Below are 17,851 nucleotides of genomic sequence, written 5' to 3'. Positions count from 1 at the left end.
CATAAATTTACTATGAGCTATATTTTCTGGTGTACATCTCCTACCAAATCTTAACCCCAGTAAATAGGACTCCCTTTGAAATTCCACTTGCTTGTTTCTTGTGTCCATTAAAGATGTTATAGTGTAGTAGTCTATATTTAGGATTTTATTTTTATTTTTTAATTAATTTTTATTAAAGATATTATTTGAGTTTTACAATTTTCCCTCCAATCTTACTCCCCCCCCCCCCCATGGAAAGCAATCTGTCAGTCTTTACTTTGTTTCCATGTTGTACCCTGATCCAAATTGGGTGTGATGAGACAGAAATCATATCCTCAGAGAAGAGACAAGAATTCTAAGAGGTAACAAGAACAGACAATAAGATACCTGTTTTTTTCCTAAATTAAAGGGAATAGTCCTTGAACTTTGTTCAAACTCCACAGCTCCTTAACTGGATACAGATGGCACTCTGCTTTGCAGACAGCCCAAAATTGCTCCCGATTGTTGCACTGATGGAATGAGCAAGTCCTTCAAGGTTGATCATCACTCCCACGTTGCTGTTAGGGTATACAGTGTTTTTCTGGTTCTGCTCATCTCACTCAGCATCAGTTCATGCAAATCCCTCCAAGTTTCCCTGAAATCCCGTCCCTCCTGGTTTCTAATAGAACAATAGTATTCCATGACATACATATACCACAGTTTGCTAAGCCATCCCCCAATTGAAGGACATTTACTTGATTTCCAATTCTTTGCCACCATAAACAGGGCTGCTATAAATATTTTTGTACAAGTAATGTTTTTACCCTTTTTCTTCATCTCTTCAGGATATAGACCTAGTAGTAGTATTGCTGGGTCAAAGGGTATACACATTTTTGTTGCCCTTTGGGCTTAGTTCCAAATAGCTCTCCAGAAAGGTTGGATGAGTTCACAGCTCCACCAACAGTATAATAGTGTCCCAGATTTCTCACATCCCTTCTAACAATGATCATTATCCTTTCTGGTCATATTGGCCAATCTGAGAGGTGTGATGTGGTACCTCAGAGAAGCTTTAATTTGAATTTCTTTAATAATTAATGATTTAGAGCATTTTTTCATATGGCTATGGATTGCTTTGATCTCCTCATCTGTAAATTGCCTTTGCATATCCTTTGACCATTTGTCAACTGGGGAATGGCTTTTTGTTTTAAAAATATGACTCAGTTCTCTGTATATTTTAGAAATGAGTCCTTTGTCAGAATCATTAGTTGTAAAGATTGTTTCCCAATTTACAACATTTCTTTTGATCTTGCTTACACTGGTTTTATCTGTGCAAAAGCTTTTTAATTTAATGTAATTGAAAAACATCTAATTAGTTTTTGGTGATGTTCTCCAACTCTTCCTTAGTCATAAACTGCTCCCCTTTCCATAGATCTGACAGGTAAACTAGTCCTTGATCTTCTAATTTGCTTATAGTATTGTTTTTTATGTCTCAGTCCTGTAACCAATATTTAGGATTTTCTAGGTATACAGGACCAAAAATCAAAGATCTGGCTGACATCTTTGAGAAAGTTAGTGGATACAAAAACAATAAAATATTAATCATCCAGAAACAAAATGTTTTTCTTTAATACATTTTGTAAATGTTATTGTCAATCATATTTTTAAGGTTCCTTACATAAATACAGTTTGAATACCATTTCATGAAAGAGTTATTATGTACTTGTAAAAGTTGTTTATATCTTTTTGAAAAAACAAATCAAATTTCCCTGGGCTTCAAAGTTTTACTCTCAGAAAGACTTCTGCAATGGAATCTTCTTCTAAGGTAGGTATTATGTTGATGGTATACTGCTTAAGGTTCCCACTTGGTTCAGTGGGTCACTGAAGAGTCTTAAGTTCTAAGTTCTTTTACTTACAATACATTCCACTATGCCAGGTAGTAGATCCCATGATGGTTAAAAACAGATCAAGCAGATAAAATCTACTGGCAAGGAGGTTAAAAATGATTGGCAAACAGACCCCTTTAGGTTCTTTAGGGTTCCCAATCAGAGTATCAGAGATAACTTTTTATACTCTTTGTCCAACAAGAACCAAAGCTGAGTACCAGATCACCTTGGGATAAAGTTTACCTAAATTATCCCTTCTGTATCACAGCTTAGTTGTTCATAATAATAATGCCTGGGTGTGTGTGTGTGTGGGGGGGTGATATGGGCATAAATCTCATGCCTCCCCAGTTTGACCAATATCCTGGCTCCTAACAAACACCCCCCCCCATTTTCCAGATGGAGGGACTAGGACACAAAGACAGAGAGTCCATGAATGTAGGGACCCTGATTCAAGGATTCAGACTTTATAATTCAGTTAGAGGTTGGTTTGTCATTTCTTATATCATCCCACTTAAAAAGAATCCTGCTCTTTCATATTAGAAAGATATAAGAAGTGACCTTTTGAGAGCCAATTGGGTTATTTTAAGAAAAAAAAGGATGTCTTATTAGGAACACTGGGAAGATGGGGCCAAGGGGTGAAATTCTAAGTCATCTATAATACCTTGGTAGGATAATCAGGAGAAAATTTTTTATTGAAAAGTGTACATGGATTTGCAATTTCATTGATTCACAAGTTCTCCACTATAATGCATATCATAATCAATCCATGCCTTTGCAACTCTTATCCATGTCCTCCCTTAGAAGGGAAATCTAATATGCATGAGCCTTCTTTACTTTCTCCCAATATTGTCCTTCCCCCCCAAAATGATGGCATCAGTAGAGCATCAACTCTACTGTCACTCTGTGATCCTTTTACTTTTGCCATGTCTAGTTCATCTTTTCTCTCTGACATATAATTCCTTGTTCATAGAGCTTATTCCTTTTCTTTACAGTTAACTCTGGTTATGTGTTGCAACCTTTGCACACCATAAAGCAATACTCCAATGCCCTCTGTGAGATACTCATCTTTAATTTTTCGAAGCAGTGGTATTCTGTGCTTTTTTTGCCCTACAGCAACACCAGCAAAATGGTAGTCCTCAAGAGAGGGGTCCTTGCTTCCTTGGGAAACTCAGGGGCAGGAACAGTGGTTTATAATTTCCTGAAAGCAATCCAGCCTGCTCTCATACTATCCAACTCCCTGCCCTGCTCATTATTCATCTGTGTAAATCTGACCCCAATTTACATATTATTGATTATATCCAAATGTAGGTTGAAATCTGTCCAACAATCAGTCAAAAAGCATTTGTTGAGTGCTTACTGACTGCTAGGCACTTGATCATCCTGTATGGATGGAAAGGCCACATTCCTTTATGTGGTTACAGATCTTTTCCAAGAGACTCTATAATGTCTTTAGATAATACAATCAACACAATGTCATCCACAATCAAGAAAACATCCAAGAAGAATTCCTCCTCAATCAGGACTCTACATCAGATCTTATCTATCAGATCCTTTGGTACACAATTATCTTCCTGTTTTATGCTTTGTCTGATATTTATTATCAGACGATCATTGAATAAAGTTGCTTCTGTTGTTGCTTCTTTCAAGGAATTTTGAATAATCTTGAAGTATGTACAGGAGACACCTTGCTGTCAAAGAACCTGTTAAGCAGGTTCTGTTTTCCTGAGTCAAATGCATGTTTATCAAATAACCAAAATGAGAAGGTCTTTCCTTTCCCTTAATTGTGAGGTAATAAAGAAGTGGTCTTGGGGGCGGCTAGGTGGCATAGTGGATAAAGCACCGGCCCTGGAGTCAAGAGTACCTGGGTTCAAATCCAGTCTCAGAGTCTCAGACACTTAATAATTACCTAGCTGTGTGGCCTTGGCCAAGCCACTTAACCCTGTTTGCCTTGAAAAAAAACTAAAAAAAAAATAAAGAGGTGGTCTAATGTTGAGAAGGGGCCTGCTTGTCCCCTTCTAATGTCCTTATCCTTTAATACATATCTAGATGGTTCTCATAGCACTTTATATTGATGGAAGAGTAGTCATAGATCTCTAGCTATTAATGTTCTCTTAGATTTTTTCTGATATTAATGAATTCTGAGATTTTTTTAACATACTTTTCTTATCTTTCCTTTAGATAATTTATGTTAGTCTTTTAATGTATTCCTTCCTTTTATTCTTCTTTCAACTCAGTTGCTTTTCATGTCTTTGTTGGCAGTAATGCCATTCAACCTTCTCTATAAGCTACTCAGGGACAGTGATACAGGGTCCAAGTGTACTGGTTCCCATCATCCTTGATGAAGGAGACTGTGTTTTTCTTATCTTTGTAGCCCTTCACCTATTTTAAGACTTGAATATACTCGAGATAACTTTGTTTAATTGGTTATTTTGACAAGATTTCTTTACATTGATTGCACTCTTCCTTTTGTTTTTGTTATTATTCAGTTATGACCCTTTGTGGAGTCACACTTTGTGACCATTCTTGGCAAAGCTACTGGAATGGTTTGCCATTTTCTTTTTTACAGATGAGGAAACTTGAAGTGAAAAGAAGTTAAGAGACTTGCCCAGGGTAACAGTTATTAAGTTTCTGAAGTCAGATTTGAACTCAGGTCTTCCTGACTCTAGGTCTGCCACTATCTACTGTACCACCTAACCATCCTCCTTCTGCTTTACATGATGATAGAGCTCATCGCTATCCTTTACAGTAAGATTTTTATAACTTGCTTATGTTCTAATTCATTGTGGCTTCTGACATTCAATTTACTCCATTTGGCAAATAAGAAGTTTGCTGACCAGGATGCTTTCTGTGCTCTTTGGTCTCCTTGTGGCAAATAAATTAAATTGGCTAAATGTTTTGATGAAGTTATTATAGTTGTTGTACATGTCATTTCTGTTGTTTGTCTATTCTACTTCATTCCTTGTTCTCATTCTTCTGTTTTGTCTTCTCCAGAAGCTTTGCAGTGTTTCAAAAACTTGATAAGAACTTGATATAATTTTGATGATTTAATTGAGCTATCCTTCATTGGCCTAAAAGAATATTAACTGCTTGAAGGTAGAGATTGTCCTGCTTTTTATTTTGGCACACCCAGCACTGAACATAGTAATACTTATATACTACTTGAGGGACAGGGGAAAAAGACAGAAAGTCTAATCTTGAATACTCAAGACAAAAGTCTAATCTAGGCACCTGAATATCTATAATGAACAGATAAAGGCTCTAGTCTTGTGTGTTCCTCTATGTTTTAGATTAAAAGATGATAAAAACTCTGCACTATAAGTGAAGAATTGTTTCCATGCATTTTGCCTGGGATAGTAGAACCAGGGCTGCCCTGCAGAGGTGGACAAAGTGCAGAAGAAACTATTTTCCTTAATTCTAGGAATTGTCTAGAAGCTTATGATTGACATAGCAGAAAAAGAAAATGAGAAAGTGTCATGCTGAGTAATAGTAACTTGAAAAGACAGAATCTATGCTCTTTTCACATTATATCACAAAATGATCAGCATTCAAGAGGATAAAAAGTTGAGAATTCCAAGATGTCCATGAATCTCAGTCTGTTTTACTCCGACCCCACCATCCAACTACTCTTAGATTTGACACTTTCCCATCTTTGGGGAAATCATGGTGATAACAATGTAAGTGGAAGGCATAGCAAGACATGGAGAGTGGTCAGTTCCAATGGTAAATACAATGTGCCTAATGTTTCATTTCAATCAAAGTATCTTGTCACTTGTAATTTTAAATCAAATTACAATGAGCATATCCTTTCAAGGTAGTTGTTTAATATTTAGATTCAACTCAGTCTCTCATTTGTAATTATTGGACTGATTTTAGTCACCAAATGTTTATGTGGATATTAGTTCTCTACCTCATGAGCCAGTGTATATGCAAAAAACAAATATTCAAACTAATCAGTCAATGAAACTTATTATGAAATTATTATGTAATAGGTTCTGTGCTAAGTGCTAGGGATACAAAGAAAAGTTGAGAAATTTAAAAATAACAAAATTTTGCTCTCTCATTCTGATACAATATACATCTATACATGCACAGATACGATATATACATAATAGTTGGAGGGACTAGGAAAGGTTTTTTGCAGAGTCAGGTTGTAAACTGAGTCTTGAGTGAAATCAAGGAAACCAGGAGGTAGAGGAAAATTGAGGTGAGGAAGAAGAGCATTTCAGGTAGCCAGTGAAAAGGTACAGAATCAGGAATGATTATAAAAGCAAACAGGTTTGTATTGCTTGGAGGACCATAAAGTGGTCCTCCATAAAGTGTAATGGAGAAGAGAAAATTGAAAGAAGATCTGAAAGATAGGATAAAATCAGAACGAAGAATTTTAAATACAAAAGAGAAGATTTTATTGGATTCTGGTGGCAATAAGGAGTTAATAACAGTCTAAGTAAACATAATTGGAACAGAAAAGGTATTTGGTTGCAAAGTATCCTAAAACCCTAAACAATTTTTGTATTATCTGCTGCTTGAACCTGGAAGAGTTACCTTTTGTCAATGTGCATAAATAATTTATAAGATAGATATAGAACTACAAGAGATCTTAGAGATTATCTAGTTCAGTCCTTTCATTTTTACTGATGAGAAAACTGAGGTCTAAAGAAATTAAGAAAATTGCTCAGGGTCAATAGGACCAAGACTTAAACTCAAGTCATTCAATTTCTATTAAATCATACTACCTGGGCTGTTTTTTAATACTTTTGCTAAGGATCAAGGGCTGTTTTCCTAAACATTTATGTTTGCTATATTAGTTGGCATAGAGGATTTATTATTGTTGCTATTTTAAAATTTATTCATAATGTAAAAGAGGAAAATATTTCCTAGTGAACAATAAACAGTTTGCTAAAGTTTCTCAAACTTCAGTAATGTGAACTTATCATTCTTTTCACAATACTTTCAAAATGATCTGTTATTTATACTTCCCCTAGGCATCAGAAAATTGTTTATGATTTCAAATTAAATCCCCCCAGTTTGTTTGTTTTGAACAGTATCTGAAGAAAATTCAGAAAATGCTGAAATGGCATTGATTTCTAAAACATTTTGCGCTTTTCTACTCCATCCCCTTAAAGTAACGCTTGGATGCCACGCACAATTACACAAGAAAATCAAGAAAGCCATTACATCCAGCTTTTTTGTCATGATCATTGTTACCATGGCAAAAAGTAGGCTCAGTTCAGCACAGCTGCAAGAGAGGAAGAGGTCTGTTGGCCTTCTGTGGAGATAAGTCACAAATGCAAAGCCAAATTCTGTCATCTAAGTCCCATTTTCTCAGGTCATTACAATTGCCCACAGATGATCTGATCTCATCCTTTTAAATATCTATATCTTCCCTGATTCCCCCAAATTAATATTTTACTCATTCACCCTTGGATAGGACTTACAGGCACAATGAATCTCAGAAGCTATCCTTTTCCTTATCCCTAAAATGCACATGTAGAAAAAGAAATTAAAAAACAACATAGAAGACATTAGATCCTCTAAAAGTTTAGCACCATTAATTGATGTGGAGAGGATTTTATTTTTCAATAAGATACCTTTGCCCAAAAGACATAGGCTAAAAGACCTTTCTTTTAACCTAGCTGACAAGAAAATATGATTTCAGAGTAAAATAAGAGAAATTCAAAGATAGCATCAAAATATACATCTCATTGGATTTTTAAAATTTCACATGACATCAGCATTATGACTTTTAGAAAATGAGATGAACTGACTTTGTTGCAATGCAGGATTTTCTTTTTATAAAAAAATGCAGCAACATTATGAGAGCAGAGAAATTTAAATTATCTGAAATGAATACATTAATCAAGACCCTATATTTACTCCAAACAAAAGCTACCATCATTTTTTACCAGCTAAACAAAATATTATATTCCTAATGAGATTTCATCTGAGTATCGTTCATCTCAAAAGAAAAATAATGGAACCATACCTGTTCCAGTAGCTCCAGAATTGGTCGTGCAGGTAGGCCTGGTGGCTGCATTCATCACCAAATGAGGCTTTGCTTTCAATCCAGTGAATTATGTGCCCTTCTACAGCTAAGGGACAAAGCATTACTAATATAAAGTGAAGTGAATAGAATATTTGAAATTCTCAGCTCTGCATAGTTTTCCAAATGTTTTAAGTTAATGGAGCACTGGCTAATTTATACTCATGATGTGACCAACGCATGGTCTGTAAATGTGCTTACAAAAAAATTTTATACATACACATTTCAAAGGATATTTATGATACAATTACCTTTATTTTACTTATAATTTTTTTCTATGCTTCAAAAACCCTTGTAATATGGAACATTTTTAAAGTCTGCCTTTAGTACTTTAAGGGTAAACACATTACAGGAGTCTAAAATATGGACAATTTTTAAACAGGACTACATTCTAGAAAGTTAATATTTTAAAAATTTCTTGATTTGACTCAAAATTTCATAGGATAACAGAGAGGATAAAGGACACAAGAAGTCATCTATTTCAAACTTCTCCCTTTGCAGATAGAGACACTGAAACCTACAAAGACAAAGTGGTTTGACCAAGGCCACAAAACTAATGTGTTAGAGACAGGTTTCAAACTCACCTTCTATGACTCCAAATCCAGTGCTTTTCCCTTATTTAAAAGGGATTTTTATTCCACAAAATAAATAAATAGATAGATAGATAATGTAATGTGGAGTTTTTTAAATGTTATATTATCATCCTTAGTTTCTCAGCATTTGTTAATAAAAACAAAAATATAATTTTATGAAAACAAAAAACTCTCTTTTCCCTATCAGAGATATATGAAATGAACTTTTAGGACTCACCGACTGGCACTTCTAAAATAAAGTCTGGTGTTTTGTCATAACCTTTTGCACGGAGTTGATCTTCATCTATGTTGAGAACAAATACTATTATTTATAACATTATTCCATTAACAAGATGGCAAAATAATTACTTTTCTTTTCCTAAAAGAATGTAAAAATTACTAATGTAGTCACACATATCCTTATGCATGCAGTACTATGTCAGATTAAATGAACCTTCTTAGCAAACCTGAAGCATGGATATAAAAATGCTTCTTTTGTTGCCTTTGCATTTTTATGTCTTCATTATAAACATCATTAATTCAAGCTGTCATACAGCCCTTTTTTATAACTGAAAATACTCAAAATAAAGAAATATATTTACTGATTGAAAGAGGTAGCTTTCTCCACCATCATGGAACTTGTTAATAATACTTAACAAACTAATATTAACAGCTCTTAACAAGATATAATATAGGTATCTTTTAAAATTTTGAAAAGCAGAATTTCATTATTTTTAAAAAAAGTTAGTTTTAAATAAAATTATTTATGGAAGTTGAGGAAAGGGTGACAGGGAAGCAATCAGGGTAGAGTATTATAATCACACTACTTAATTCCATTGGCATGCTGCAGTTTGTGGCATTTACCAAAGTTTTACAACTAACACTGTCTAATTTTTAAAAGTAAACATGCTTTGAGATTTGCTCTAAGCCTGTTCAATTCCTTGATCCTTGGCAAATATCAGTGATCCATTAGGACACAAGTGAGGCTTTCCAAGTCAGAAAAAGTCAGAAGGCTGACAAAGTTGTGAAAACTAGCTAGGTGCTTAATTAAAAAAAATCCTTCAATATTTTCTAAATGTTGTCCTTGACTTCTAATGCCATTACAGTGTGATTTCTGAAATGAGGAGTTCTCCATTAGATTTGGGAGTGACCTGGTCATTCAATTCCAGACATGGCTTTCTGTCTTCACCCAACCTCAACTAATGGCCCAACCAAGTAACAAGGAAGGCTGTGTGGTCTCTTAACATCTACTGGGCTGTTGACATTGTCATGCATCCCATTCGCCTTTCTGCATCACCTTTGATTAAAATTAATGGCCCGTTCCCAATGTTGGGTAGCTTATTTCCAATCCATTTATCAGCCTAAGACAGTGGTTTCATGGCCAACGCTCAGAACTCTGTTTTAGAACACTGTTGTGTGCATCTTGAAAGGTCAGCATTTTAAGCTTAAATAACCTTTTAACGACAAGAACAATATTTAAACTACATCTTTAGTGAAAATTTGTTATAAGTCGACAGCATAAAACTAAAGCAAATCTTACAGCTGCCAGCATACTTCTCCTTGAAGTAGAAGAAAAAAGCCAGATAATGAAGCAGAAATCAAACTATTCTTCCTAGGGAAATAAGCTCCAAAATCTAGGTGAATATGTTTTGAAACTTTTCTTTTCCCTAAATGGCAGCAAGACAACTAGTACATTGCATGGAAAAGGGAAATAATGAAATCATCTCTCTTCAGTTCCATTAGGGCTGATACTCTGGGGAGATGATGAATGGGTTTAAAAGTTGGGTGAACATTTGCAAAAGGAGATTCATTCCTATTTTAATAACTTAGCTTGATCAAACTTTAAGGATATGTAAAATATACTTTGAAAAGAAAAAATTGTTTCTGAGAGTTCAAAATAGATTTTTCAAAGGTGACCCTGCAAGTCATCATAATCAATCCAAATCCTTTAAAAAAGAAGACATATAATTAATTAACTCACAGTATCAAAACCACAACTATAAATACCTATAAAAAGGAAATGGATATAAAATATCAGAAGTGATAGTGAAATCTTCCCATCAGACCTTGAGGAACTTTAAGGTAGACAGTCACATAGTTAGAATGGTTTGGTTGGAATCCTATCTGCAAGGAAGGAGAGATTACCTCTAGGGATTGCTTTCAACTCTATGGAATTTCATGTTTTTCATTATATAGAGAAGGTATTTGGGAGTTTTTAACAACAAATCTATAATATTCTTTTACTCCATTATTTACCTAGCTTCCCTTTCTCATCATGACTTTGATTCAGTTTTCCTACTTTAATATTTGAAAAAAGTAAAAAATTAAGAGTACAACTAAGTCCAAAGGACAAAGCAGTCTAATAATTGCTATATTTTTAGTGTTTATAAACTGCTTTTCCTTAGCACAATTTTATGAGGTAGGTAGTTCAAATATTAATATCTTGATTAAAAAATGACAAAATTGAGACAGCATTAAGACTCAGAGCTGGGATTTGAACCCAGGTGGTTTAACTCAGTTCAATGCATATTTTATTTAGTTTTTTAGTTTTTTTTTTTTTTGCAAGGCAGTGGGGTTAAGTGGCTTGCCCAAGGCCACAGAGCTAGGTAATTATTAAGTGTCTGAAGCCGGATTTGAACTCAGGTACTCCTGACTCCAAGGCCAGTGCTCTATCCACTGTGCCACCTAGCCGCCCCTAACACATACTTTATTATGGAAAACTTTGAAGGTAGATTGATGTCCTGAAATTTCTGTTATGCTAAGAACCAACTGCAAACAGAGGCTATGCCCAAGACGTTCACTTGAAACCAGGGTATTTTGCCTTAGGAGAAAAAAAATTTAGAAGAGATATGATCATTGTCTTCAAGTATTATATGTTGACTTGAGGAAGAGAGTTAAAATTTATTCTGCTTAGATACAAACAGAAAAAGGTTCCAGAGAGACACTTCCCCCACCCTTCAATTTAACAATAGACTTCCTAACAATTATATATATATATATATATATATATATATATGCATAGATATATATATATATATATTTTTCAAAAGTAGAATGGGCTCCCTGAGAACATAGGTTTCTGTCATCAAAAATTGCTGAGCAAAGTCTGTTCAACTATGATACAATAGAAGGAAGTCTTCTTCTTATACGGGTTAGACTAAGATGGCCTTAACACATCTTTCTACTTTGAGGCTTTGTGATCTCATGAGACCAAGTTCAATGTCTACTCTCTTACAGTTTCTCTTAACTGAAGTAGAGGGAGAAACATGAGTGGGGGATAAAAAAAGATGTCCTGAGATCTTCACCTCTTTCATAAAGTATACCTTACTAAGTAATGTTTTCCTGATTCAATGGCTAACCTACTCAAGGAGTCAAAACTTTAGTTTAGATTTGTAATTCAATTATTCATATATCGTTGAGTTGGATTTTCAGTGTTTTGTTTCCCCTCAATCTACTTTCTTCTTTTCCATTTAATTGTGATCTGTATAGATTTATGTATTTCTTCCCATCCTGAAGGTAAGTACTCTATTGATTTTACTTTAGCTTATTTTTATTTTAGCTTATTTTGGGTCATCTCATTTTCAAGATGTGATCTTAACAAAGGAAATATTGTGGAACGCAGGGGAAAGAGCACCATCTATGATTTCAGAGAACTTGGTTCCATATTCCAGCCTTCTTTTCAGTAAACCACAAGGCTCTCTTACAAAGAGAATGCTGATAAAGTCTTTGGTTGACCACGAGGCTACAAGATCTTGGAATGAGCTCAGATTTGCATCAAGTTCTTTTAAGAGAGAAATTTGCAATTATCATCTTTTGTAGCATATACTATACAACCAGATCAATCCACCCCCAGACTAATTGGTCTTTTAGAACACTTCCCCAGGCATTTCTTCTTGGCATTCTAAGTTGTCTGAAGTTCTGCAGAATCCATTAGAGTAGATAAGTATTTATTAAGCATTCCTTTGTACAAAATATACCATACTAACTAGGTAGGTGACAAGGATTCAAAGATTAAAAAAGTCCCCAAACTCAAGGAGCTCACATTCTACTGTTCATAGAAATATACATAATCAATTCTCAGTTTGTAAATGTAGGAAGTCTTTTGGCTTTAGGATCTATAGATTTGAATGGGAGGGAGTGGGTAATGTAGACTTGGTTTCTTTCAAAGCATAGAAGAAAAAGGGAAGTGAGAAAACCACTATCAGAGAGACATAGGTTATATGATTTTTGAAATCATTCAATGATTTAGAAGAGACCTTTAGCTGTCAAGTAACCCACTCACTGATTTAAAACTTAGACCAAAGTGTATACTCTAAGTTATATTAAACCATCGGGACTCAGTGCTGGATTTGAACTAGCTATATATAAAAATACCATAACTATTGATAAATAATAGGCAAAGATTCAGTTCAACTAGCAGAATATCTTTTTTTTTTAGTTGCAATGGGTAGGGTAATTCTATACTTATTTTATTAAAGTTAATCTAATTTCAATATTTGATATAGTGATTTTCCATCTAGAATGAGAAACTAGGTAGATAAAACTTAGTCCAAGAGAACCAAAAAGACATTGAGGGTTTGAGAATATTTTCCTTGGGGCCTGGAAAGTAAAATCAAGGTCCCACTATTTTAAAGGAACCAACATTTAGGATACAGGACAAAGTAAACTCCTGATTATTCTTCTCTAAGGTAAAAAGCTCAGTGTTTTAATAGATAACTAAAGAGATTCAATAGAACATAAAAGAAAAGCACCCCAGCTAAGTAACCCTGTTCATTTGCAGAAGAAATTGCAATGGGAGGAGATGTCTATTTTCATTCCCTATAATCCAGGAAATTCTTAAAACCTGTATTAGATATTGAATGACAATCAACTGTGAATGACTTAGATTTTCAGTAATACAGTGGTCCAAGACAATTCCAAGGGTTTCACAATAAAAAATCCTGTCCGTATGTAGAGAAAGAACTGCTGAGTCTGGATGCAAATCAAAGCATAAGATTTTTCACTTTATTGTTTCAATTATTTTTGGTCTGTGCTTTCTTTCACAAGACTAATATAGAAATATGTTTTGCATGATTACATATGAATAACCTATATCAAATTGCTTACCATCTTTGGAAAGGGAAAGGGGAGGAAGGAGGGAGAGAATTTGGAACTCAAAACTTTTTAAAATATAATTTAAAGGAGGGGCAGCTAGGTGGTGCGGTGCATAAAGCACTGGCCCTGGAGTCTGGAGGACCTCAATTCAAATCCGGCCTCAGCTGTGTGACCTGGGACAAGTCACTTAATCCCACTGCCTTTAAAAAAATGTCAAAGGTCTTTTTCATATGCAACTGGGAACAGTATTATTTTAAAAAAACAAATTTTTAAGGTATAGCTCAGAAAAGAGATCTTTATGATCAATGGATTTTTAACTTCTTCAAATCAACCAGTCAGAGAATATATACCTAGCCTGGGTTAAGACTTTAATTTTTATTAAATAATCTTTATTAAATAACTTGGAATAGGAGTAGGGGTTTGAAAAAATCAGCAATTGTAATGATACTTTTCAAGTATATAATTCTTTTTATGTTTCAAGAATACAATATTATTAGAACCTTAAGTTAAGACTTCCTCTATTATTTGGCTCTTTGATCTGTGCTTTCCTATATCACAAATGACACATTAGGAGCCTAAACCTGATATCCTCATTTTTTTTTTTTGCTGGAGACATTTGGAGTTCAGGGGCATGCCCAGGGTCACAGAGTTAGCAAGCATATGAGACCATATTTGATCTCTGGTCTTCCTAACTTTAGGACTGGTATTCTCTGTTCACTTTACCACCTAGCTACCCCTGTGATTTAAAAAAAAAAACCACAATCATATTTTATCATTTAGAGCAGGGATTTCTAATGTGGGATCCATGGATTTGACTTTTGAAAAAAAATTTTTTTTATTTAAAAACTGTCTTTCAGCATAATTGATTTCCTTTGTGATTTGAGCTACTTTATTTTATGTATTTAATAGCATTAGAGCTTGAATTCATAGACATCAAAAAATATATTTGCGTGTGTGTGTGTGTGTGTGTGTGTGTGTGTGTGTGTGTGTGTGTGTGTGTGGCTTCATGATACAAAACAAGTTTAAAAACCTCTGCTCCAGAGTCTGCTAACTATATCAATGAATAAACTACTTCTTTTTGGAAGTGTGTTAACTCTTTGTACAATTTAATTGGCTGATAAAGCTGTTCACTGCTATTTAGTAAAATATGCAGTTTTCTATAGCTTCATTTTTGCTTTTAGAATACTTCTGGTTTCAAGAACTCAGGGACTGATAGTCTTAAGTTTTGCTATATGCTAGCAGACAATCTCTGTGCATTGGTATGACTAAAAAAATGAATTACCTTTGAAGCTTAACTAGTGATGAGCCTCTCTGAATTTAGCTTGGCTCTTAAACTTAGACTGGGCTATTCTCATAGCCTTTTTTTTTTTTAAACAAAGGAAACTAGGGTTAAATGACTTGCCCACAATCACAAAGAGACTATATCAGAGTTGGAATTTGAAACCCTGTTTTCTGACTCCAGAGCCAAGAAATCCTCCAAAAATGCAATCCAACAACAATCCTTCCCTTTTCTTGACAGAAAAATTCTTTTTTCTTAATTTTCTTTATACCAAGAATTTTAATTGAGATGGGGTAAAAGGTAACATGGGGGTGTCAAAGTCATTTTTAGGGTAATAATAAGAGGGAGGTTTCCAGTTTCATCTACTGACCCTTCCTTTCTATGTCACAACTTGTAAACTAAGTGTGCTATATTTTTTAAGTGTTATCTACTCAACTAAAGGATGTAGGTACATTCCAACTTAAAATTGAACAAATTCACTTCAATTCAATGATACTTAGCATTCACCATGTTCAAATAAATAAATAATGTTCTCTTCCTGAATGCTTATTTAATGGTAGACTTTTAGAGCTACAGGGACCCAAGGGATTATCTAATTCTACTTGAAATTAACACTGAGGAAACTGAGGTGCAGGAAAGTTAAGTGATTTGCCCAAGGTCACAGAGCTAGTTAGTGTAAAGGGTGGGATATGCTGTCTTTCCTAATTATGGTAAATTCTTATATAAGACTTTCAAAATTAAGGAAAAACAAACATCCTAACACCCCAGTGGAACTTCCCTAAAAATCTTTAGGGACAATTTCAGTGAATAGCCATCTGTTTGAAATTGTTTAGGTGATACTTGCCTGGAGGCAAGGGAAGGGACTAGATAATCTTTCAAGGTCATTTCCATCTGTGAGTTTCAATGATTCACTCTCCAGTTTAACCAAAATCAATATAGCTTTATTCACTGACACAACTGATGTTTAATTTTTAAATACAATAAAGGTCTTAGTTTATTTTTAAAACCCCATGACTACCTTTGGACACAGAAAAAATAGAAACTGCATGCGTGTGAAGAACACTTTGAAACTTTAATTCCATCAGCTTTTTAATTATCTACCCTCCTTATCACCCCAATACCCAAAATACCCAAACCAATTACATACCAATTACCCAACTTCTTTCTTTTTTTTTTTAAGTATAGGGTTGATTTTGAGTCACAAGGACAAAACACATCTGAAATAAGTCAACATCTACTTAGAACTTCCAAAAGGACATAACAATTGACAAAGCAGTGGTTTGCAGACATTTTTCTAGGGTGATGGGTGGTGTTGTGTCTATTTAAAAAGACTTTAGTTTAAGAAGAGAAAGTCATTCTCATGGGAAAAAAGTTACACTGAGTTTCTTTGGTGGCAAATTAAACAAGTCATGAAGATGAAAATTTGAAAAAGCTTATCTACGATTTTGTCAAAATAATACTTGTAAAATGGTAAATATAATCATTTATAATATATGAAAACAATCAACACTGTACTTTCATGAAAATGAAAGAGTACCCATTTTCATGAATTACAAAGCATCTTTTTTTCTCTTCTAGAATTATTTCTTTGTTATTCCCTCTGAAACCATTTTAATATTTAATCCTAGAAGCATTTGGACTGGCCATGCCTTTCCACCTCCACAGTTCCTAAAAGTAGACTTCACAGCTCTTTGTGTAAAACTTAGATTCGCATAATCACTAAGGCAAATTTTTGAACAAAAAGGAAACTCTGAGATCATCTGGTTTAGCCTCATTTTGCAGATGAAAAAAATAGGTCCAAGTCCATGGTACAGATTTAATAAATGTATGCTGAATTGAATTGACAGAGACCACAGCATTAGTTAAGGGCTCATAAGACTCTAGGCAAGACTTAATCTTACTCCCCACCCACCATATTGCTTAGTCATGAACATTGAACCAACAAAGTCTTTTGTGCTGGTTAAGATCTAGTAGAGTTTATGCAAGGTTGGCCTAGTTTTAGGAGAGCTCTAAGCAATGGAATTATGAAGAAGTATTTATAGTGAAAATCGATTAATAAAATTTAAAACTAGTGTGTTAACATAGTATTAAAGAATTATAGTTAATAAAACCATATTAACAATCAGATTTTGTAAATGAATAAAACCTATTATATTCATGGCAAGGACATACTATTGATAAGAGAATTCCCTGGGCAACTTAATAAGTTTATACCATTGTTCCAAGTTCCTAAAGTCAGTTTGGATCTGAGATGAAACCTGAACCCAAGCACTTCCTGATTCTGAAGCATGACACGGTGTCAAGAAGCCTTTCATTAAGATTGTTAATATTATATTTGAATTTATAGCTCTCACCAAATATATTTACTAAATGTATACAAAGGTTCAAAACAATGACTTCTGGAATCAAATATTAATTATTCTGTTTAGCTTTTTAAAGTCCTTCAAACTTGGCTCCAACCTATCTTTCCAATCTCAATGTATATTATTTCCCTGCTGTATTCTGTAATCAGGCAAAAATGGCAATTCTTTCTTGTTCCTGTATCTCCCAGGTCCATACTTTGGCCTGAAATGCATTGCCTCCTCACCTCCATTTTATAGAATTCTTCTCTTCCATTAAGAGACAGCTTAAGCTGTATGAAACCTTTGTTCACTTCACTTAGTGTCTTTAGACTTCAGAATGGAGTTAGTGTTAACCATTGTCTTGTGATTTTCTTTCTCCTTGTTTTACACATTAGAATATAAACTCCTCTGGAGTAGGGATCATTTCATTTATTATATTTTTATCTGCAGCACTGACACATAATAGGTAGTTTAATAAATATTATATGATTGATCACTCAACTTTTGTCAATGTGACCCAATTAAGAAGCACAAAATATATGGTGTATTTTAATGCAGATGTGTGGTCCTCAAGTTTAACCTAGGCTGGTCACTAACACCAATACTAATAGTGAAAGACAGCAATGTAAGAACAATGCTCATGCTAAATCAATCTAATTAAATAGGTGATGTAAGAAAAGCAA

At 34.2% G+C, this 17,851-nt stretch overlaps 1 protein-coding gene across 1 annotated transcript in view; it reads right to left on the bottom strand.

Annotated features, from left to right (window-relative positions):
• CDIN1 (CDAN1 interacting nuclease 1) overlaps window positions 1-17,851 on the bottom strand; it is a 286,050-nt gene that overhangs the window by 100,302 nt on the left and 167,897 nt on the right. The window contains exons 9-10 of the mRNA XM_074235056.1: window positions 8,692-8,757; window positions 7,825-7,930 (exon numbers count right to left, since the gene is read on the bottom strand). Coding sequence (XP_074091157.1) covers window positions 7,825-7,930; window positions 8,692-8,757 — 172 coding nt within the window. The remainder of the gene's footprint in view (window positions 1-7,824; window positions 7,931-8,691; window positions 8,758-17,851) is intronic.

The sequence above is a fragment of the Macrotis lagotis genome, chromosome 4 (genome assembly GCF_037893015.1).
Source record: "Macrotis lagotis isolate mMagLag1 chromosome 4, bilby.v1.9.chrom.fasta, whole genome shotgun sequence".
NCBI classification, from domain to species: Eukaryota; Metazoa; Chordata; class Mammalia; order Peramelemorphia; family Peramelidae; genus Macrotis; species Macrotis lagotis.
This window is presented reverse-complemented; position numbering and strand designations above follow the sequence as displayed.